Raw genomic sequence first — 25801 nt, 5'->3', positions numbered from 1 at the left:
AAAATACTCTGTTAACTTCCACTGCTATGCTGATGATACCCAACTGTATGTATCAATGAAGTCAGGTGAGACAAATCAGCTATCTAAACTTGAGGCCTGTCTAAAGGACATTAGGGCCTGGATGGACCAAAATTTTCTTCTTCTCAACTCAGACAAGACTGAGGTCATTGTACTGGGCCCGCGACACCTTAGAGAAACCTATGCTAGCCTAACTGCCCTAGATGGCATTACTCTGGCACAAAGCACAACTGTTAGAAACCTTGGGGTTCTATTTGATCAGGACTTATCCTTCAACTCTCACATAAAACAAACTTCAAGAACTGCCTTCTTTCATCTCCGTAACATTGCTAAAATCAGATCTATCCTGTCTCAGGGCGACGCCGAAAAACTAGTCCATGCTTTTGTTACCTCTAGACTGGATTATTGTAATTCTCTTTTAGCAGGCTGCCCGAGCAAGTCGCTTAAGACACTTCAGCTGGTTCAAAATGCTGCAGCACGTGTACTGACTAAAACTAGGAGAAGAGATCACATTTCTCCTGTATTAGCCTCTCTGCATTGGCTTCCCATAAAATATAGAATAGAATTCAAGATTCTTCTTCTCACTTATAAAGCCCTAAATGGACAGGCACCAGTCTATCTCAAGGAGCTTGTAGTGCCATACAATCCCCCCAGAACACTACGCTCTCAAAATGCTGGACTACTCGTTGTTCCATTCATCTCTAAAAGTAGTATAGGAGGAAGAGCTTTCAGTTATCAGGCCCCACTTCTCTGGAACCATCTACCAACCACGGTTCGGGGGGCAGACACCCTCTCTACCTTTAAGGTTAGGCTCAAAACATTCCTCTTTGATAAAGCTTTTAGTTAGGAACCAGCTCATAGCTCATAATTAAGATGCAATAGGCATAGACTGCCGGGGGGGGGGGTCTGGCATGCTCGGTTGGAGAGAGGTTGGAGAGGGCGTTAAGAGAGAGGTCATTTAGGTTAGAGAGGGACCGGAGAGGGTCCCATTCCTCTTTCAAACACTCCCTCTATGTCTGCTTACTCCCTTGTGTGTTTGCTCCTGTACTCCTTCTGGCTTTTGTCTTGCAGGTCCGTGGGATCCTCAGTGTGGAGTTACAGAGACTCAGCGGCTCTGTCTCCACCCTTTCCTCTGCACACACCCAACACAGCATAACGTGGATGGCTGTTCATCATAGGAATGGGATCCACACAAGGTTCCTGCTGCTTAACAGAAGGTTTTCCTTGCCGCCATGATGAATTCATGTTGGGTGTGGGATACATATGTATGTGTATATACGTATATATGCATATGTGTGTATCCATAAAATGAAGAGTCCGTCCTTAAGACTGCTCTACTGTAAAGTGCCTTGAGATACCATTGGTTATGATTTGGCGCTATACAAATAAAGATTGATTGATTGATTGATTGATTATTAGCTGAAGAATAAATGTAATGAAGTCTGTGCAGTACATTCAGTTGCTCTGCAGACATCTTTAATGTGCATGTATTGTACCTGATTTCTAAAGAAACAACATTGCTGTGTGTGTTTCATCATTGTTTTCAAGCAGTTATAAAAGAGAGACACTCAATTGTCTCCCCTGCCTTACTATATCGGGACATTTTTTAAGTGTGCACGGTGGGCACACTAGTCATACTCAACCGTTTCCATGATGCATTGCGAGCAGAATGTAAAAAAAAAACCAATCTGTTCTTGTCTTCCATTAGTTTTTTAACGCTTTTGTAAATAGGACTCTTGTTTTGAAGTTAACCAGATTTTTTTTACAGTAGCACAATGGCAGGTCTCCGAAAATCTCCGAAATGTCGGCATGAAATGTGTTTCCATGAGTTTTATAAATCAAATGACCACATGTTGATATTCTAATTGTTCACTTACGCACTTAGAATGATTTCAGCACTTTCAAAGGTGGCAAATCAACTGAGTTATTTAACCTAACTGCATCTAAAGCATTTGTTGTTGTAGGTTCAAAAAGCGTCTTGGGAAACTTTGAAGTATACTTCAGTGGGAACGGTCATCATCGGTCATCATCCTAATTTTAATCATACTTACAGTATATAGTATTTGTTTATTTGTATATTTCTTCATTGGATCCCTATTAACTTCCACCGTGGTGGTTGCTAATCTTCCTGGGGTCCATAGAAAGAAAAAAAAAAATCAAGATTCTAGTACATATAAGAACAGAAAACATTTAGGACAGTTAAGAAATATACAGAAACATTACATATAAAAGGTACATCAAGACACATTTTCATTACACCAACAAATACATACAAATACATGATATATGCATGAAAATGAGTAAAAAAATATGATATGATTTTAAAGGCAATTTGTTCCATACGTAAAAAGACAGACATTTGCAAATGGTTGGTATTAGTATACCATTATATAGTAGTCTGTAGTGTATAGTAAGAAGTGTGCCATTTCGAACACAATATATGCCTTCAACAAGGAAGCCTCAGAAATGGGTGGAAAAAAGACCAAGTTTCCAGTTTAATTTTTTCTAAAATGTTTTTGTTTTTACATTTCTAATTTTTAAGTAATTTTGGTTTTTCATTTTGTTAGTAATGATATAATTGAAAATAAAAGAATGCAACTCTAATTTGTCATGTTTTGATTAAAATTACTTTTTATTGGGTATAATGGCACCTCTGAACCCAGTTCTGCTGGAGATTTCCTCCTGTTAAAAGGGAGTTTTTTTCCCTACTGTAGGTAATGCATGTTCATGTGGATTTGTTGGATTTTGATAGCACCTCCTGATAACAAGACAGGAGGTGCAATAACCCAAGAAGGGACTTAAACTTGTAAACAAAGATACCCAGATAATGGGAGAAAAACAGAGAAACACAATCTTCTCAACTGCAAAACAGACCCACTGTTGCTTGAACTCACATCAATAAGAAAACCAAAATTGTTAAACAAACACCATTAAACACCAAGCACCACTAAACAAATTGAATTTACACATAAAAATCAAAGAGAAATCATCCCAAGATCATAAAAGTCCCTTTCAAAATAAAATGTTTCCAACACCAAGAACTGAAAACATGTTTGTTAATAGTGTTTATAAGTCTTTTAAAACAAAAACAAACACATTTTGCTATGTATAAACTCATATTCCATGAGTAGTTTTACACACTGTAACTATACAGAGGATCAACCAGGACATGGAATTTATGTCACATTCTTTTGACTTTGACAATCTGACAGGAAGCATCCACACGCTCAATTAAACGTGTGATGGTGAAAGGCATTCTGCCACCAAAGAGAGCAGCCTCAGCAGCGAAACAGATCAGTTCACAAATCTTGCAAAAACTATCTTTAACTCATATCTTATGAGCTATTTATTGACCTTTATGCAAACTTTAACTCTTGACCATAGGCTACAATGAGTCATGAAGCTCACCTGTTTTTTTTTCGGAGGCTGCTCAGCACATCATCTGAATTTGAGTACTTGAAAGTAAGAGAAAGCAGGTGTACATCTGCAGAATTCCTGATGCCTTAACTAAATCATACTGTAATTTCTTTGAGGATTTTCCTCCAAGAAACCTCCAATAAATCCATCCAAATGCTTTTATCCACATGAGAGCATTCAAATAAGCGATATTCATCCTTTCAGGAGAACTCTCTTTACCGATCATCACTAAGACTTCAGCGGAAGCCTTCCCCTGTGACTGCACACCATAATTTCCAAGTCAAAGGCTGGAGCACAAAGGTCCTAGGAAATCAAAAGCAACTACACAGAAAACACTCTGTGGCTGGTAATTGATTTCACTCACATCCACATTGGGCCTCTGCGTTATGTAATTCCATATTTATGATATCTGCAAAATGAGGTGTCGAGGGGAAGAAAATCTATCCTGAAACACAGCATAATATGTGACATGCAAACACTTAAAGGGCCAGCACAGCAAAGTCAATCAAAGTCTTCAAATAGATATTATATAACTCCACCTTAATCCTGATGAGGGTTTGCAGGAACTGTATTCATATTTTATTAAGTGACCTGAGTCAGGTCTCATGTGCCCAATCGCCAATCAAGTCACTCCTTTATTATAAATATTGTAACTGCCCTCCCAATAATTCAGTCTGCATAAAGCCAAGTGGACTTTGCATAAACCTCTTAACTTTGTGATAAAAAATAACTTGAAGGCAAATGACTCCTTTATATATATTTGCAAATCTATTCATAGTTTTAACAAAACCTCAACTGATAAAACTTAAAACTAATGCATTTTAACCTGTTTTGTTAACCTTATATTTTATTAAAAGAAATCATTTATGTTGATTATGCTAATGGTATAAAGTGAAGGGCAAGCAGTTAGTTTTTAAGTACCGTATTTAGTTTTCAAACAGATATAGTCTTGCTGACTTGATAGTCTAAGAATTTGTGCCTATAGCCTATAGTGTTCCCACCACTGCACTTCCTGATCTGATTTTGGGCGATTTTTAGTTTGGCATGACATAAATTGTTAATGAAACCAACTCTCAGGGCTCCATAACAACCTCATAAATAGCTTAAACTTGTTAGAGCAGGGGTGTCAAACTTATTTTAGTTCAGGGGCCAAATATGAAGCAGTTTGATCATAATTGGGTCACAGATTTTAGGTGGGGGGAAAGAGAAGGCGTTTCAAATTAAAAGTGAAGTTTATCATTTTCACAGATTTCAATGACATTTACCAGCGTTGGGAAAACTCCATGTTCTGTAATTTCTCAACAGCCCAAAAAAATGACATCACTGCCCCCATTCTAGACTATGCGGTACTATTTGCTCTGGGATACACTGTGATTTTTTCAATCGTTGTACTCAGCTCCAGCTCAAACTGCGACTCACGTGCAGAGCCCGAATGTATGCAGCTCACGAATCATGTTCTCACACTATACGGACCGACACTCTGACACAATCTGACTGCTCACACTGTACGTTCATACACGGCACATCAGGGTCTTGTTTCCTGAAATGCAACGTACAAATTAGAAGAAGAAGAAATCTGAAGCGTTGCCATTAAAACAGACAAAGAGAAAGAACCCGAAAGTGTAGAGACGCTTGCAAATCTCAGCAAAACAGCTTTAAAAAAGAAAAGAAGGCGATGTGATGGACCAGGAACTGGCTGGACAGACGTGGGCAGTACACTCCATCAATTTTACAGCGGTCTGTGGCACTGCTTAAACTGTGAGATACCCTCACGCGGAGCTGGATTTCAAACATGTTTGATTTCCTTACGACCATACGATTGCTGATCGGGAGCTGGTTGTGAGGTGTTAATCGCTTCTCGTGACCCCATATAGACTACACGATGCACGACACACGACCTAGCAGAGACTCGCATGATCCCAAAAGTAGACGCACGAGTTAAAAATCAGCTCAAAATGGGCCAAAAATCACACAGTGTATGCCAGCCTTTACGCGCAGAGAATACACGTAGGAGAGAAGCGCGTAACTGCAGGTGTGCAAAAAGGCGTTAAGTCCAGACGGGAGAATAGACCCCTTACAGAATAATTCATGATTTCTCTGTCATTTTTCCGTTCTGCTCTAGGACACGTTGGAGGCTCTAAAGGGCCGGCTTTAGTCCTCACGCCTTATGTTGGACTGATGTCAGAATATAATTGAAACGTCATCTGTTGCGGTCATTCGAATATACTGTAGAAAGTAATAGAAGGATTATTGTCTCTCATGCTAAGGTAAGGTCTGTAGCAAATATGCATTTCTGGAGTGGGGGGGGGATTGATTAGCATTGCACCAAGGAATATGCCTCCACACTATTATTTGTCAATTTAACAAAGGATGTTTTATTTTCTTTTAATATGGTGAAATATAACATCCAACAATACTGATCAAGTCCATATACTTACTATTCTGGTGTAAAACATTGTTTAATGCTTAAAGTTACATCAAAATCCAGTTATCCAGTTGGAGTAAAGACATTTCTGGCTGGACCAGAGGGTTTGGCTGAATGTCTGACACTGCAGTCCCAATGCTGTGAGGAGGGGATGAAAAATGTAAAATTCAAACGTGTTCAGAGATCCTGACTATTGTTGCATATAACTGCAGGGCCTCTGCAGTGCTTCACGACATCCAATCCAGCTTGTCATTTTCAAGACTTTCTGCTTGTGAAAAAGTGGAATTTCTGTAGCTTACAGAAAGGACACATTTTCCTCAGTAGGACAAACAGTTGAAGTAGAAGAAGCTGAGTGTTTTTTTTTTTTTTTTTTTTAATCTAATACAATAAAGAGTTTCATTCCAATACCTTGTATAAAAAAAGCTTGTAAGTGAGCATTTCTGAAAGAGTCAAGTTTCTGGTTTGCATAAGATCAGCACAAAGTAATTGGAGCTACATTATGCATACAAACAAGAGGAAATGGTGATTTGTCATTTTGTTTTGCCTCACTGTTCTAAAATGCACCCTTGGGATGTTGCACAGTTCAGAGCGGAGAAAACGAATACAAATCCCATGTTTGAAAGATGAGGTGCAACCAACGCTCTCTCAAGCAGTCAGGTTTCCAACTACAAATTGCTCTGACTACTCTTCGTCAACACAGCGTAGCGTAGCAGACAATATCTAGGTTTGAGTACAACATGCAGATAAATCAATAATTTAATCAATATAATATTGCATTAAAAGCTTTTCTGTCAGGTACTTTAAATGTGTTTGAGGCCAACGTCTGTGATATAAGACATACACTTAGCTCAGCACATGGACTCAACTATAAAAGACAATTTCAACAATTCAGATAATACAGTTTCACTACAGTTGGACCTGCCCCCATAAAGCATGTTTTGAGTCCAAATCATCATACCAATGTCTGAAACACAGAAATAATGACTTTATTGTCTACTAGGGATGTAACGATGAATCGTAAGGCAGTTAAAAATCGATTCATAGGTATCACAGTTCACATCGATACACCGAAAATTGAATCACAGTACTTTTTTTAAACAGCAGAGGGCGCTATCCTGCAAGCGGAATCTGCTACTACTTTCTTTCTGGCTGCCTTCTATTCTTAAAGATGTTCATAAATGATTCCTCACCCCTTTAGCACTGAAAGAATATCTGTAATATTATGTGAATATCTGTAAAAGTCGCGTTTTTCTATTAGCTCTGTCTGCTAGCGCATAGCATCTCTTCTTCACTGCAAGAATATCTGCATGCCAACCGCCCTCTGCTGGTCCAAACAAATATCTGACATAAATACAATGCAATGACTTTTTTTTTTTTTTTTGAAGTCCAATTGTTAAGGCACAAAATACATTTTCAGTTGCACTTTTAAAAAGAAAAAGAACTATTATGCAGTTTTGCATTGTTTACTATAGAACCAGAATTTAAATTATTAGGCTTCTTCTTTATTTTTATTATTCATTTATTTATTTAAATCAAGATTTATTTTTAGTTAAATTGCATTGTCTTGAATAGTTTATCAAGGGATTCTTTTGACAATGAAAAATAAAAGGAAAACAGTACAGTATTTTTCTAGTTTTTTCCCCCCAAAAAATAAAGGAATATTTTTCAGTCATCATTTGTCTACAGTCCCATTTTGTAAAATAAATCGTGAGAGAATCGTATCGTGAACCCAGTATCATGAATCGAATCGTATCGGGAGTTGAGTGAATCGTTATATCCCTAGTATCTACATACTGATTGTATTTTGATGGAGGTTGGGAGGAGGGGGGTACTTTATCAACATTGCTTTTAGTAAAATATTAAATTCATGTTCATGGATCTTTGTCCCCTTTCCAAAGTTTGCGATCACATACACCAGGTATCACCATCCTGTGGCTCCCAAGCCTCGTGAGGCTCATTTGCCGCTCGCCTACGGCTCTGAGACCAATCTCTGTCCCTCACAGCTCTCACTCTCCTATTGTTTGTTAGATGAGGCTAAAATAGCTCTTTTGGTGTTGAAGTTTGCTGATTCATGACATAGAAATTACAATTGTGTTTTCCTTAGGGAACACTAAGCCATCTGTACCTACATCTTCCTTTTGTGCCAACACTGCACAAAACGCTTACTCCACTTACTGATATTAAAGACGCCTTTTAATGCAATTAAACGTCAAGTGACAGGGTTTACCATCATCTGAATTAGTGAAAATATTCCTATTAAGAAGCATATTTTGACATCAGAGGCTGCACATGCCAAAAGCAGGAAACAAATGTACTATTTGTTGCTCACAGCACTGGCAAAAATGATCAAACCAGAGGGCTCTCACCATCCCTGTCTCCTGTTGTCTCTGAATAAAAGCAGCCTTTTATTATAATTTTTTTAAACAAATCAATTGGTTTACCTTGCTGAAAATTAAACACCTTTCTTGTCTGCCAAATCCTTCTTAGTTATGCAACATCTGGTGTAATTTACACAATAACTTAATTTATAAATCCAGTAAAGTATGTTTATGTGGGTGCAAAAAGCCACTGTTGAAACAAAGAAAGCAACAAATAATGCTGTAATGTTCTTAGAGGCTATATTACTGTATACATCTATTGCACATTACCTATAATAACCAAGTTTAATGGATTAAAGTGAGTTCTGATGGTTTCTAATGATAACTGATAACAAAAAGTTTTGTAATTCGTTCAGTCCAGCTGTTAAAAGGCCAACTAACCAATTACAGATGTGGCTACAATCGTAGTTACCACCACTAAGTGTGGAGTGAAAGAATAATCCCTTAATTCTGTAAAGCAACTTTGAGAGTCTATGAGAAAGCATTATATAAAATTGATGCATCATTATACATGTTTTTGGACTATAGGAAGCTGGAGTACCTGATAAAAACTTGCAGAACTTCTCTCTCTCAATTCTTTAAGGTTGATTTGATTATTATTTATTAAGGAGCAGATAAACACAATATGTAACACATTGTTCAGTTTTTTGTGATTGAGGATATTTCCTGTGTTTGTGACCTTGGAGGCTGGCAACCAAGCAGATCCCACCGTGAGCTTTCAAAATAGATTCTATCCTAAACAATTTTTTGCAGGTCTAAGGTGGAATTGCTTTTTTTTCTACTTGTACCAGTGAACGACCACCATGCCCAGATATAGTCCTTACCCCTCACCAATTTAAGAACGCAACCACCTTGGGAATTCATTTTCTCATTTGATAACGTGCAACAAATAAGCTTTTTTCTATAATTCCACATTAAGTTTTGCATTGCCCTTAACACACAATGCCTTTTTAATCGAGGGGCAAAATATCATATACTTGGAATATTTTTGTTCCTTGTTAGTTTAATGTTTGTTACTGTAATTAGAAAATATGTGCCTTAGATTTATGTAGCTTGAACACAGTTACAAACTTTTGCTCCTGTAAGGCTATCAAGGTAATGGAAGAACCTGGAGAACCGCAAAAATAGAGCAAAGTGATGCAGACGATTTATTGCTGGTCCAAGATCACCATAACAACTCGCAGATGCTTAAGTGACCCAGGAGGGGTTTAATTGTTGCTTGCTTAGGCATCACTTATGAAATATTACTTCTATATAATTTCTGCTCAATAACAACTACAAGAGAAATAAGACCATTTTTCATCATTGCAGGGAGTGCTAATTGCTCTCTAAATTGTAAAGGCAGTTTAGCCAGTGTGGAACAATGGGCTACAAAGGCCTGATTATGTTTGTGGGTGAGAGGAAACCATGGCTGTGCTACAGATGTTGTGTGTCTCACGACTCGAACTCACCTGAATCTAATGAGAGTGACATCACTTTTATGATTTGTGATAATCATCTACATGGCTCATCGATGAATGTTTTAACATTGAAATTTTAAAAAGTGGCTAAGAAGTGAGTTTGCTTTCTATTAAAAACATGGCTATTTAAGTCCTGGTTCCAAAAGTTCATAAATCCAAGTCTCCTTGAGCAGGGAACACTAAACCTTAACCCGAGTGAAGTGCCAATTAGGAGTGTGACGGCAATATGGAATGATTATCCACTTGCTTAAAGCTAAATGCTATTCAACTAAAAACAGTAATACAGATGCCTCCAGCCTTTCAGGTGAACTAGTCCTACTGTAAAAATCTAATATCAGGTGAGATATTTGAGCTCTCAGAAAACTCTCAGAGACACACAAATACAGTTAGTGTAAGGTGGAGTGGGTGTGAGGTAGACCCCAAGGTGCCGACGCCAGACAGGGAAGTCAGGCAGATTAAGCTTTAGGGGGCGATTCAGGCTTTATTAAAAGTCCAAACAAAGAAAGAACAAACAGACTGATCAAAGAAATACTCACACTGAAAAACAGCCGACAAAAATACACAGAAATAAAAAGGCAAAGCCATATGTGCAAATGTAGGGTGGAGAGAGAAAGGACCGCACACACAATGAAGCGCCACAAATCTAGAAGCAGAGACAAACTTGACAGTTCAAAAACCTCGGTCATAACTAAGCACTGAACACCCAGGATGATATATCATTAACACTTATTATTAACAACATCAACGGTGAGCGTACTCAAGAGGTGAACATATTTGATTAAAAAGAGCCAATTTGTCTCTGTCAGACCAACACAAACAGGGAAAAAGAGGTGTGATAGAAAAATATCATTAAACCTCTGTAGTTTTAAATGAAATATTGATTTCATGTGAATCCAGGATGGTTGGTTTATGCTGTGTTTTTAGTTGAACTAATTAATGACATTGTTGGTCCCTGTAGCAAACAAGCTGCTTGGTTTGTACACGAGGTAATGGGAGCTTCATCATTAATGGAATTTGGCCCTGAAAATCTCACCTTACTTGTTGCTATTTATTGCTTTTGCTCCAAGGGATTTATTACACTTTTAATATTAGCCTGAAAGCTCAAGAGCCCTCCCATTTATAACACACACACGTACGCACACGTCATGAAAAAAATGATTGTTGTTGCTGATGGTAGCTCAGTCCCGGATGAAATATTTGCAAGAAGGAAATCCACCGCACTTTCCCCAACAGACAAAGCTCTGTTAAAATTACAATATGCAATTAAATTAGTTTGGCCTCTTGGCATTTTATAAGCATGTTCATTCAGCGTTTGTCTTTGTTTTTGCTGCACACTGTTGTTCTATGAAGAAGCAAGTCAGAGAAAATTAGAGGGTATTGAGTCTTGACAACATGATGAGATCTTTAGGTTTTTGTTTGCTTGTTTTTTGTTGTATTTCTTTTATATTTTTAGCTCTTTTTTATTTAAGAAGGTAACATATTGAACTTTTATTGAGATGAATGGTTAACTATACATTTAAGCTATATTTAGGATTGCTTTATTTGGGTAATAAAGAAACATGTATACATTTTTTTTTTTTGTGCCAAATACATTAGGATTAGTTTTTTGCTCAAGATATACAGGCATTGTTCTGATAACACTAGAAACATTAGACTAATGATAAGTAGCATGGTTTATACTGAATTATACAATTTGAAGTCTAAAGCAGTTAAAGTTTAAACACCAAAATAGGAAACTTGGGGAAGATCAATCTATAAATGTGGACATTCAAATATGTCTGTTATTGTATTTTTCAGCTCAGGGATTGAATGACTAGAATTATGTTGTTGTGATACAGAATTTACAACTTTTTTTTATCACAGTACAAAAATAATGTTTTGTAGACATTTAGACATTTGGTCAGGTATTTTCTATCATCTAAAGTTTTGAAAAATGTACAGTGGTCTGTTGCTGTTTTTATGTTGTCCAGAGGATATTTTATGGCTTTCATATTTAGCTGATTCATATTTTGAAATAATGATAAATGATCAAATAAAATCTGTAGCAAGAATAACACTTTTTTTTTAAATTAAACTTCAAATCAAACACACTTATCTAAATCTACCATGGATGTTAAAGGAAAAAAGGATTAAAGGATATAAAAATAAAAACAGTAATTATTTGATTTTCATTTAAAAATTAAAAAATTAGTTGATTTTCATTTTTGGTTTAAAAAAAAACAGAAAATGAAACGTTAGTGAACAGAAACAAAGCGCCGGCGTTTTCACATGGGGCAGCCGGAAGTTGCCGTTTTCAAAGTAAGAGCGCATATGAATTTTAATACATTTTTGAATTTTATACTGAAACTCAAATAACAACTAATCTTTTTTTTAACAGAATATCCAATGACCAAAACATACACTGATCCCCATGGGGAAGTAGTCATATATATTCCATATTTTTGTCTCAGTGGTTTGGATGTTGCCAGAACAAATATTGCCGCTTAAAAGTCTCCATGATTATTTAATAAGGGAAAGAGAAAGTGTCGGCTGTCTGCGTCACCATGAAGGTCAAGAGATTTTTTTTTTTATGATTCAAGCTCAAGAGCTCAATTTTTTAGTAAAAGATTCAGACAGTTTTAGCACTGCGCCATGAAAAAAGAAATTGCCTGTCTAATGAATTTTCACACTGTATAAAACATTTATGTAACTTACCCCATTGACAGGATACGTCTTCCAGTCAAGCTCTCCTAACACTGCCGTGGTATCCAACAGAACCACTAGAGAGAGGAGAGAAACAAAAAAAACACAGAAAGTAAGGAGGAAAGTTGGGAGAGTAAAAGTCAAGTCTAAGCACCAAGAATGACAGCAAAGAGCAGAGAGGGGAAGGCAGAGAGTACCAGAGAGTTTCAACAATGTATTTAGAAAGATGAGAAATGGGGGTGACAAACAGGAAGAGTGCAGACAATAGTTATCAAGCTGTCAATAGGGAGCGGGAAGAGCTGTAAAGGCCTTATCAGATTCACCCACCTATGAAATAACAGCTTTTAGAGAAGTATAGAACAACACTAACAGAGAACCGACCTCCGTCGAGGTAAAATCTGGAAAATAGTAGTCTCCTCCTCAGAGGTCAGAAGTTTTCATCTTATATGAATAAGACAAGACAAAGGGCTGTGGAAATGTTGGTTACCTATAACCCATACCTTCCATAAAAACACAATTAAAAAGGAAAATCATGCATACACCAAGTGGCAGGCTTCATTTTAAGGTTCAAGTTAACCAAATAAAATGTTAGACTTGTAATTTTCTGTAAATTCTACAACAATAACGACATTGAAATACACATGATGTTACATAAAACACCTGAAAGGTTGTGCAATCCATGAACCTTGGGTTTTTTGAGATGACATGGGTGATGACTTGTGATGTGGCACGTCATCATCAATGACTAATACAGGAATTTAACAATTAAAATTAGTTTCGAGCACTTTTGGATGTGCTGAGGGAGATGAACAATAAAGGTCCACATTTTAGAGACAAAAAAAATCCCAACTGACAAAATCCCAACTCTTTATTAGAAAAAATGATAAAATCCTAGTTTAGTGCATAAATATAGAATATTGACTCATATTCTATAACAAACATTTTATTACAGTTAGGGTTGAGGTTATGGGTTTGGTTTTTATACACTAAGGAATTGGGTTTTGTCTTAAAATCAAACACCTTACACTAGGACCGCCCCAGAGCCTCATAAAAATCCTTTAATGTCTAATAAAAAAAATATGTAGCCTACAATTTGCTGATTACTGATACTGAAAAAAAAATAGTTTTTCTATTTTCTTGTTGTGCATCTTTGGCTTATCCTCGGAACTCCACCTGTTTTGATGTGACATTATCCAGTCTGTAACTGTAGGTGTGAAACTATATGCATCTTTCAGTTTAAAGAAGACATATTATACCAATTTTTCACCCTGTGGTCTAAATTACATATGTGTGTTGGGGTTTGGTCAAAACATAACACGAATCAAGCAACAGGGGAGGTTTAATACCCTGGATAATCCAGCTCTTCCAGAGCGCTCCATTTTGGAGGGGGTGTCTCTGGAGTTGCAAACACACTAAAGGTGCGTTCACAATCAATTTAAATGACGCAACTTCAAGAGGTCCTGCACGACCTAGTTGCTCAAAGTTCCAAAAGTTGAACTTATCAAGCAACTTCAAGCGACAACTCCTCCATCCTTCACTGTCTGAAGAACGGAAGCAGCAGCCCCTCCCTCCTGCTACAGTGAGACGGCTGCAGCGTTAGGCTTCCTCAACTTACCGGGGCAAAATTAAAGCGATTAACTTCTTGAATAAGCCTATACATTCTGAGTGAACTCATTCTTTAGTAACTCCGTAATTTGATTATTTAAACCGTAAAAGCGGCACTATTAATGATAAGTAGGGATGGGAATCGAAAAACCGGTTCTTTCTGAGAACCGGTTCCCTGTAATCAAATTCCTAGGAATCATTTGTTTGCTTGCCTGTCAATTCCACTTATCGGTTCCTCTTACGTCGCAGATACATAACGATAAACTCCTCCAGGTCCTGTATATTGTGCTTATGCTAGCACCAAGTGAAGCTCCTTTCACCATATAGTTGTTTGCTGTCCACCCTGGAGAATCCACCTCCTGCACCGCAGCTGTGCTGTCCTCCGTACTGTGTTTGTAGCGTCTCTGTTGCTACGCTACTCACTTCCGGGTTCTGTACACTCGTAAAAAATGTTCCTTGGCCTATAACTCCCACACCGTATGTCACACATTCAAAAACCTCATATCCAGCACTGAATCACATGGGCTGAGCCACGCCCATTTGCGCCTATAATTGACTTGTCACAAAATCGCAAAAAACTGGAAAACCTACTTTTTCTGACTCCTCCTAGCTATAAAAACGGGAACTGTTGCATATCTCGGTCAAAATAAACACTAACAACACCAAATCTGAGATCCTTGGTTGGCATGTGACTGTCGGGGTATGAGCCAAATTTGAATAATGTTGGCCATTAGGGTGCACTGCAAATAAGGGAAATGTACACCTCCTAAATGGCAAGACTGATTTTTACCGAATTTGGTGGGTATGACCCTGGGTCGCTCCTGAGGCTATATCTCAAAGTTAACTCACTCACTGCCATTGACGTACATGTCATTTCAAATCCGAACGTTCACTGCCAGTGACGAATATGTATGTCAATTGTGTTTTTTCACAGGGGTTGTTAGGAAACACTGCGGCGGAGGTCTCCCATAATATAGCAGACTTCTACTGTGGTGGAGTGACCAACTCCTGTCCTGCAGATGGCAGCACCGCACTTTGGGTTGAGAGATTAGCCGATGGTTATCAACAGCACAGAAGGAGGTGAAGAGTTTATGAGGAAGAAAATGGAAAAAAGAGTCTAAGACGGTGGTTTAAAGCAGTGCACACTCGGAGCAGAGCATGTGTGGATCTAGGCGGACTATTAGGAGTGTGTCGATCATATTAGAAGTCGATCAACAACTGGTGAACAAGGAGTGAGACTCGGAGCATTTCATGACGCCGCATTTCATTGTGCAACAAAACATGTTTCTTTACTGTGCAAATGACAACAAACACTTTGAATCAAAAGCCCGGTCTCAGTGTTAATTTGTTGTTTGATAGAAGGAAACCAATGTTCAGATGTTTGAGATGTCACTAAAGCTAAAAACATTAGCCTCAAAGACAATGATTTGCTTGACAGTTGTTTTTTCACGAGACTGGAGGCGGAGTCTGATGGAGTAGGACGTGCTTTTGGGGGGCTCCCGTGGACAGTTGTTTTTTCACAAAAAGCCTAATTTCTCAGCCTCCGGGTCAAAAACTGGCGTTTTCTGTGAAGCCTACTTATATTCAACTGCTGATTATATATACTAGAGTCTATTCTTTCAGAATCTGATTTTAGATTTCACATAGTCATTGTAAAAAATGTTCTGTGGGTCTTAAAATATCAGTCAAAATGTTGTAAAATGGCTGTCAGTGAGGGGGGTGTAAGATGTGAAAATGGCTGGCAGCCAATGAGTTAATCACAATTGGTCAAAGTTGGCATGGCCTATTACACTATAAACAACAAATATTTATTTCAGCTGAAGTCTAATGTTGAGGGCTGTGAAATTTACAGGGTATATATAGAAGAGCATACAGACCACCCATACCAAAAAGTGTGCCACTAGGTGGTGCTATAATGGGTGCAAATGTATTTTGGCCTGTAACTTTCACATTTTCAATCACATTTTCATGAACTTTAGATGCACTTTTTTCTTAAAATCGCATCTTCTGACATAGGGCACGCCCACTCCTGAATAGCACTGAATCACCTGAACTGGGCCACGGCCATTACTATTGCAACACTGCAAATGACACGCTCGCCAAAAGTCCATCATGCTTCGTGACGTACTTCCATGAGCTCCGCAAAACTTGGGGGCCGAGATGCACAGGAGGAATGTAACAATTAATCGTAAGGCAGTTAAAAATCGATTCATAGGTATCAAGGTTGACATTGATACTTTGAAAATTGAATCGCAGTACTTTTTTTTAAACAGCAGAGGGCGCTATATATTTATCCCTTCTTTTGTCCAGCAGTGTACGCGGCGGGCGGAATCTGCTACTACTTTCTTTCTGGCCGCCTTTTACTCTTAAACATGTTAATAAATGATTCCTTACCCCTTTAGCACCGAAAGAATATCTGTAATATTACGTGAATATCTGTAAGAGTCAGGCTTTTCTATTAGCTCTGTCTGCTAGCGCATAGCATCTCTTCTTCACTCCAAGAACTTCTGCATGCCAACCAACCACTGGGTTACCAGCGCCCTCTTCTGGTCCAAACAAATATCTGATGTAAATCAGTGCAATGACTGTTTTTTTAAGTGCAATTGTTAAGGCACAAAATACATTTTCAGTTGCACTTTTAAAAAGAAAAAGAACTATTAAGCAGTTTTGCATTGTTTACTATAGAACCAGAATTTAAATTAATAGGCTTCTTCGTCATTTGTATTATTCCTTCATTTATTTCATTCAAGTTTTATTTTTAGTTAAATTGCATTGTTTTGAATAGTTTATCAAGGGATTCTTTTGACAATGAAAAATAAAAGAAAAATAATACAGTATTTTCTGTTTTTTTCTCAAAAAAATAAAGGAATATTTTTCAGTCATCATTTGTCTACAGTCCCATTTTGTAAAATAAATCGTGAGAGAATCATATCGTGAAACCCAGTATCGTGAATCGAATCGTATCAGGAGTTGAGTGAATCGTTACATCCCTAGTTGGCCCCCTTTTATAAATGCTTGCAGTTCTCGTTCCTTGTTGTTTTTGTAACACAATATTGCCAAAAAAACAAACACGCTACTTTAAAAGCATGAAATAATAATTTAAGTTGGAAGCTTTCCAGTGGAACGATATTAGGAAGTATTCACGAACATTATTCACTGACTTTTGTGAGCACCGACTGATATGACAATTTGTAGCCCTTTGCACTCGAGTCACGGCTGAGGCATGAAGAGAGCCATTATCTGGTTATTTGCAGAGGCCCCTGAGCCAATTTCATCCAACGAATGCGTAATTTCCTTTGTCTTTACAGAGACAGTTAATTACAATCTCTATCAACAAAGAATGCCTCTCTTCAGTGGTTGACATTGTAGACCAAAGTGTCACGTCTTTAGAGAGCCTGTCACTCTAGCACAGAGATAACTTTGCCAAATCTGGATTAATTCATTGAGATTACGACTGTTTTAAGGAGCAAGGGAGATAACCAGTAAAGATATGTTTGAAAAAAGAACGGCTTTAGTATTTACAGAGTCTTCATTTAGCCTTGAAACCCTGCTGCTAATATGGGGCTGAATTATAATGAGGAGGCCTTGCCAGCGTTCAAAATGAGAACACAGAAAAATGTGAAGAGGGGGACTGTAGACAAACCAAGAGAGGCAGAAAGATAAGAAAGATATTGATTTTCGGGTGAAATTAGACCAATCTTTCATAATCACAGGCAATGTTCTGCAGCGTGTCTGACAGCAACAAAGTTTTCTACTAAACCACTCCACTGTCTGGCATTTCCTCAATACACACACACACACACACACACACACACACACACACACACACACACACACACACACACACACACACACACACACACACACACACACACACACACACACACACACACACACACACGCTCTTACGTGCACATACACAAGCAAACTGGATATGAACTGTAATGTAGTCAAAAGAATAATCTAATTCTGCAACTATCTTTGCAGCCAGGAAATCACGGGACGCGAACACAGTCATGAAATTTGATACGGGGATTTTCTCACTTTAAACACACACATACACACTAATGCACACACACACACACACACACTGTCTGACAGAGAGAAACCACCATTTATCAGCAGACCAAATCATATTACTCTCGTCTGGGTATTGTGTCTAGAAGCGTGATAATCGACGGTTGGCTTTTCTCCCCAGACCAAAAGATGTTTTGTCACATTTTGTGAAATAGGTTTGACACACGTATAACTGTGAAACATAACTCTTACATTTGCACTAGGGATGGAAGCAGGTGTTTAGATTAGTAATGTACTGTACATTTGTGTGGTCTTGACTCTCTAGTTTGAAGAGCGTAAATCATATAATTTAATCTAGTTGAATGACCCTGTAGCTTTTAGCATTGCCACTTCTTAGTATTTACCTTGGTGGTGACACACCAGATTTAGCAGCTACAGTTAGTGCAAAAAATAGGAATCACATTCAAACAAGACCTCACTGAGGTGGGTTTTGACTTTTGAGTAACAAATCATATTCTAAAAGTGCTCACGCACGCACTTCCAAGTATGACCCAGCTCAAGCACACAGCATAGACGATTAACTCCTAGGGATGTAAGGATTAATCGTAAAGCAGTTAAAAATCGATTCATAGGTATAACGATTCACATCGATGCTGTGAAAATTGAATCGCAGTACTTTTTTAACCAGCAGAGGGCGCTACCCAGAAGTGTTGGCGGCGAGCGAAATCTGCTAATACTTTCTTTCTGGCCGCCTTCTACTCATAAACATATTCATAAATGATTCATTACCCCTTTAGCACCGAAAGAATATCTGTATTATTACGTGAATATCTGTAAAAGTCTATTTGCTCTGTCTGCTAGCATAGCATCTCTTCTTCACTGCAAAATATCTGCATGCCAACCGACCACTGGGTTACCAGCGCCCTCTGCTGGTTCAAACAAATATCTGACCTAAATACAGTAAATTACTGTTTTTTTGTTTTTTTGATTTTTTAGTCCAATTGTTAAGGCACAAAATACATTTTCAGTTGCACTTTTAAAAAGAAAAAGAACTATTATGCAGTTTTGTATTGTTTACTATAGAACCAGAATTTAAATAATAAGCTTCTTCTTCATTTGTATTATTCCTTTATTTATTTCATTCAAGATTTATTTTTAGTTAAATTGCATTGTTTTGAATAGTTCATCAAGGGATTCTTTTGACAATGAAAAATAGTATAGTATTTTCCCAAAAAAAATAAAGGAATATTTTTCAGTCATTTATATACTGTACAGTCCCATTTTGTAAAATAAATCGTGAGCGAATCGTATCGTGAACCCAGCATCGTGAATCGAATCGTATCGGGAGTTGAGTGAATCGTTACATCCCTATTAACTCCTGATCAACACTCGATAAAACTCCCCAAATTCTTGGGATGACCTGATAGAACTTTTTCACTTTTGATATGATACCGATATTGCAGCCTTGCATATCGGCCGATACCGATATTGATCCGATACAGTATCAGCACGAATCATACATACTTTTATTACTTATTTTGAGGTGTGGAATGTTAGAAAAGGCTTGATCAAGTGATGTTACTCAAACAGAGAAACAATAATCAGCAACAGTAGGTTACTTTTGTTGGAGGGTGAACCACAGTCACCTATGGATAGAAGTGCTAGAACGGAAAATGTTATAGGAAAGCTTATAGCAGTGATTTTAGATGCAGTCCGATAAAATCCTATATTCATTTTCTGGCTGATATCGGACCGATATCTGATATCAATATCGGATCGGGACACCTCTACCAAATTCAATACCAAAACGCAATTAATGGATCTGAAATAGCAACACAAAGGGGAGGGGGAACAAGACAGGCCAAAACTATTAAAAACCTAGCACAACTCGGGCCGATGGAGAAATACCGGGGAGACATGTCTGAATCAGACCCAGGAGAGCAGGAGCAAAATGATAATGGTGAGGTAGATCTGTCTATTTTGTGGGACTCTTTGAAAGCTGTTATACGAGGCAGGTTGATTACGAGGATGGCATAAATGAAGAGAATTAGAATTGAAAACTATAACAAGTTGGTCATTGATTTGAAAGAATCAGAACAGGCATATAAAAGTAATAAGAATCAGTAGATTTGCAAGAAATTACAAGATTTGAAGACAGACTTCAATGAGATGTTGAGTCAAGAGGTAGAGAAATATTCACATAACAGGTGTTTTATGAATTGGGCCCAAAAACCAAAGGAGATTACATCAACATCAAGCTGACAATACATAATGATTAAGGTTCTTCTCATGGGTGGCAAGAAGGCCATACCAGAAACTGGCTCGCTTTATACCCACCGAGACATAAACAATGGTTAGATACACTACAGGAAATGTGGGTTAGAAAAAATGACTTACTGTTTAAGAATAAAAAAGGAGGATTTAGATCGAAAATGGAACAAATTAATTAGATTTCTTGTATAATGAAGAAAACCTATATAAACTGAAAACTGTAAACCCCTGTGTACATAACTACACCACACTTGTTCTATGTTCATGTATATATTTGGAAAATATAATACAAATCTAAAATGGGAAAAAAAAAAGTGCTCACGCTGACCTAGTTTTGGAGCAAATGGATTTAGTAAAACAGCACACTCATGTAGCATTTCAAGAAGAGCACATCTCTAGAATAATGATCAGTGCTTCATGGAACTCTTTTTAACTAAACCTTCTTTGATTTCACAAATTGGACCTACTATTACAAATTCAAAGATTGCTACTGTGTTATATTTTAAAGAGTAGATCAGGTTTTAAAACCCATGTATCTATTGGTGGTTTCAAGCACTTTGCCTGGTTCGGGAGACATCATATGACCAAAACATAGCCAAATGTAATTTGGCAACTAAGGCAAGGATTAAGACTTCAACCTAATTAAGAGACACAAATAAGCACAGATGGGATTTTCTTATGCGTTTTGTGCCAGAAAAAAAAGACACTTTTCCCAGACATGGGTTTCCACAAATTACAACTTTAAGATTTGGCTGAGGTTCTCAAAGTGATGCTGGCACCAATTACAAAATGTTTACTGGCATTTGTTCTACTTGATGCTTTTAAGCCCTCCTCAAACGGTAAGACATTTTCTGATTTAAGGCAGTTACTGTTTAGCAGTTGGAATCTTTAGGCACATCATGATTCGATTCGATTACAAATATAGGGAAGATTTGATTTAGAATATGAATCGATGCATGTAGATGCACTTTTTAACATTTTTCTGTTTTTCACTGTGACTGCTAATGAATTGCCATTTTTTTTAACCATAGCAGTTGCATTCAGACAGGATATACATTTACCATTTTATTTTTAATTAAACCAGCAGAGGATTTCTGTAAACTGTTCAGTTAGAACTGCATGGGAAAGTGCTAAAGTAGCAGCATCCTAACTGTAACGTATACAATAAACAAAAAGGACTGTTCTAAATGATATATAGAAATTATTCATATATAATAAACTGAATAGGCAGCTGAAATACTTTAGTGCTTTTAAAATAAATATTGCTTAATTTGCAATAAAATATCCTTCTACAGTATTGTGTGTAACTAACTTACCATTTAAATAAACGATTACTGCAAATGTATGCATTGATTATCGATTATTATGCCTGAATGGCGATGCAGTGATTATTTCTCCCACCTAGGCCTGGGCCGATAATTGATAAATCAATTAACCGGACAGTAAATAAAATGAACTCTGTAAGTTTGCCGGCCTCGATATATTGTCATATTCATGCGTATTTTGCGGCGTGCCTGTCGGCTGCAGAGACTAGTGTTAGGGACAGCAGATAACTCAGTCAGTTCTAATAATTTCTCAGTCAACCTGGAGCGTAATTACTCTAAAATAGTATACCACCGCTAGGCAATCTTAGATTTAGGTAAATCAAACAGTTGTAGTCTGGTAGATGTGGTAACTCTGGACCTACTACGTAGCTTCGGATTGCTGCGCCGGCTACACCCAGTGGCCTATGAAGCAGCGGAGCCTAGTACCAGCGGTGTCCACCAGCAGAGGAGACGTAAGCGGTGTGATCGGAAGCAAAAGCAGGGATGCCGAGCGGGGCTAGCCACCAAGCTAAGTCGCAGTTTTTTGTTTTCCTCGTCTTTCGCCTTCAAACAGGCTGGATGACAAGGGGGTTCAACCTCAGAACCTGCATGTTTGTTCCATAGTGGAATGAACGGAGTAAACAATGCAATTTAACTAAAAATAAATCTTGAATGAAATAAATAAAAGAATAATACAAATGAAGAAGAAGCCTATTAATTTAAATGGTTCTATAGTAAACAATGCAAAACTGCATAATAGTTATTTTTCTTTTTAAAAGTGCAACTGAAAATGTATTTTGTTCCTTAACAATTGGACTTTAAAAAAAAAAAAAACAATCTGCACTGTATTTACATCAGCAGAGGGCGCTGGTAACCCAGTGGTCGGTTGGGATGCAGCTATTCTGTGCAGTGAAGAAGAGATGCTATGCTAGCAGACAGAGCTAATAGAAAAACGTGACCTTTACAGATATTCACGTAATATTACAGATATTCTTTCGGTGCTAAAGGGGTAAGGAATCATTTATGAACATGTTTAAGAGTAGAAGGCGGCCAGAAAGAAAGTAGTAGCAGATTCCGCCCGCCGCCAACACTTCTGGATAGCGCCCTCTGCTGTTTAAAAAAGTACTGCAATTCAATTTTCATAAAATCGATATGAACCGTGATACCTATGAATCGATTTTTTAACTGCCTTACATTTAATCATTACATCCCTAGGCCCAGGCCTACTCCCACCCCGACTACTATTATGTGTTACACAGTGTGACATGACTTCAGAAGATCTCGGATAGGATTCTTGCAACTACTATAAAGCTACAGAACTGTTGTAATGTAGGCCAATGCATGCACAAGACAAAATAACTATATTAGATCGGCACCAGGTAGCACTGAAACAATGAGCAGTGGGAAATTATGAAGCTAAGATGAATGCTGTATGCTACATGCCACTTTTTTTTTCTATTATTTTGGCCGTATAGCATGTAAGTTTCATAGTGCCAAAATGTTTAATTTGAATTCTGCCTGCTACAATCTTCAAACACGTGTGCAGCTTGTCAGTTGTTTTCAACCGTGAGCTACATGTTTATCCTGTTTGTCTCGCACTAAGAGGGTTACATTTAAACTGTAGCCCGAAGAAAAGCACCTTACCTGCAAGACATCAGGTTTTTAAAGATAGATGCTAGCAACAATTTTAATCTCAGTAAAATATGGATCAATCGTTTTCTCTTTACAGCCTCTCTCTGTAGATCCATAGCAATGTGGCTCTAAAGACAGGATTAATTAATGTAGCTTGTCATTAAGTGGTTGCAACGTGTTTTACCAATAGGACCAAGAGCTCTCTACCCCACTGGTGGACTCTTTCTTCACTATTAAACTAAGGTCAGTGCCAACAGCCAAACATAAGACTAAAATAAAGTATTATGACAGTCACTGGAGCAGATACCCAGTGTTTGTTTAATTGGCATTACTAGCGCTAAATCAACTACTATTGATGAATTGGTATCCTCCAAGTACTTCTGTCCTCCTGCAGTTGGCGCTACAGCAATGAACAGCAATTAAACAAATCAATCATATGTGTTACAGATTTTCCACTTTCACAAAAATGTAGCGCCAAAATCAAAGAAACTTTTGTACGTTTAAACCTATTGCAAATTATGAGGTCCATCAATTAGTTTTTTAAAAAACTAAAACGTAGCATCTCCTCTCACAATTTTTGCTTCATTGACAACAACCAAATTCTTGCTAAATACATTTTTCAATGTTAATAATCGGAATTGTATCGCATTTTTGACTTCCGCTCTCATGTGAACAACTTCAGTCAATGCAGAAATGGCCTTTTCAGACATCAGTTTTTCACTTAAGGAGCCAATAAATCATTGTTGAAAACAAGTAACCAACATCTCCATGCTGTCTAAATATAATAAGTGTATTTTCGAGTTTTCTGTCTTATAAACTGAATTTTTGACAGCCGTTGGAAATCTCTCTTTACACACTAACAGCTGCTGTCTTGTTTTGCCTTAAATCACCTGGCTCCGCCCATCACTGCACAGCAACTTGTTTCTGATTATTTTAGCACTTTCAAATGTTTTAGATATTAACAAAACACTTTGAGCGGGTGGTGAATATATAGATATACAATAATGTGTTCTGGTGAACCCATTCTGTTTGTCAAAACTGAATGTAAGAGCAGTAGTATGGTGTTACTTAGCTTCCTTAACTACGCGAGGGTGCTCAGAGCATAGAACGGGCGCAGAAACGTAAAAACAGCACATCTTGCATAATAAAGAATATAGCGGCTTTTAAAATTGCTCTACGCACGCTGATCTGAGCGTGTGCTCGAATAATATTTCTCCGCGCTCTCAGATTCAATCTTAGCACCTGATCGTGTTTCTCAGCACGCGCTGTATGTTTTCCCAGAGGGTGTTACATTATGGACCAAGGCTCGACTATTTGATCGCAGTGTGTTTCATCAATATACCGACCAATAAGAAATATTGTGTCAAGGGTTGAAAACAATGTGTTTAAAATCATGAATAAAAGTTTGGAAAAACAAGGATTATTTCAAGTGATACCAAAATGTTTAAACAGCAGTACATTTTAAATCTAAATCTTGTAAAACCTGAAATTGTTGTCTTCCAGGGCAATTGTTGAGTATTTAGGATTTTTTCCTTCATTGACAGGCTCAAGTAAGGCAGCTCAATTCCAGAATTCCAGACATCAGCTCTGCCAAAATAGTCAACAAATTAGTTATTTTGGAGGAGCTGTTGTCTAAAAGCATTATCATTCTGAAGGTCAAGCAGCAGTAGTGTATAACAGCAGTCTTTTTTTTCCTTTGCCATTGTTTCAGTGCTCGGTGAATGAAATTTGATCTTGTGACACAAACAGAGAATGTCTGAGAACTGTCCACTTGGTCAGCAATGTTGTTCAAGATATCTTCTAGGCTTAGCCCACGCCCGCCGAACAGTAAGGTCACGGTTCATTCGGCAGGCCCAGGAAGCCTTCGGCCTCGGTTACAACCCCGCCGGCTCCGCCTGCATAACACAACCAGGCCAGGAAGAAGAAGAGGGCAGCCTGAAGTAGTCCTCTCATCTTCCCCGGTGACGCAGCTGGATGTTCCACGTTCTCCAGCGCCACCTGTTCTGCGGCCAAGCACGCACCTGAGGGCCCCCTACACCCCGCTATGTTTTTACATGGAGGTTCCGGCTGTTGCCCCTCTGAAAAAAAAAAGTCCAAAAGCACGCACCCACACTCACATTTTTTACCAAAAATAAAGTGTGCCCCGCTGACGCACCCACGCCAATGACTGAGGGCGCAACAAAGAAGAAATCAACAAAAAGCAGAATATGGTGCCATAAGCAGTGCGGCAGCGACACTTGCCGTTCCCTCTTGGTGGGTGGGCTATGGCACGGTTCCTCCGCTGAAGGGCACCATCGCCCCTCTCGGTTGACGGGTTGCTGCAGGTAACCACTCTCTCCTCAAGGTGGAGGAGATGGGCCGAGCTCGCAGCCTCGCCTTGGGTGTTAAGTACGATAACGGGAGGATACAGACTGCAGTTCGTAGCTGTCCCCCCTCGTTTCACCGGCATCCTATACTCACAGGCACTGGGAGAATAAGCCCGTGTTTTACAGGAGGAATTTCTCAACAAAGGGGCGATTTCTGTCATTTCTCCCGCACTGTGTAAGAGCGGCTTGCGCATGCCTCTCTGTTACGCATGGTGCGTTAGAACGG

The 25801-nt window shown here is 38.2% G+C and overlaps 1 protein-coding gene across 2 annotated transcripts in view; it reads right to left on the bottom strand.

Annotated features, from left to right (window-relative positions):
- The window catches only part of LOC114480686 (ephrin type-A receptor 6-like), an 84497-nt gene that overhangs the window by 52829 nt on the left and 5867 nt on the right, over positions 1-25801 (bottom strand). For both annotated transcript variants that reach the window (XM_028475072.1, XM_028475079.1), the window contains exon 2: positions 12393-12457. In XM_028475072.1, coding sequence (XP_028330873.1) covers positions 12393-12457 — 65 coding nt within the window. The remainder of the gene's footprint in view (positions 1-12392; positions 12458-25801) is intronic.

Source organism: Gouania willdenowi, chromosome 3 (genome assembly GCF_900634775.1).
Source record: "Gouania willdenowi chromosome 3, fGouWil2.1, whole genome shotgun sequence".
In the NCBI taxonomy this organism is placed as follows: domain Eukaryota; kingdom Metazoa; phylum Chordata; class Actinopteri; order Blenniiformes; family Gobiesocidae; genus Gouania; species Gouania willdenowi.
Note: the sequence above shows the minus strand (reverse complement) of the source record. Positions and strands in the feature narration are given on the sequence as shown.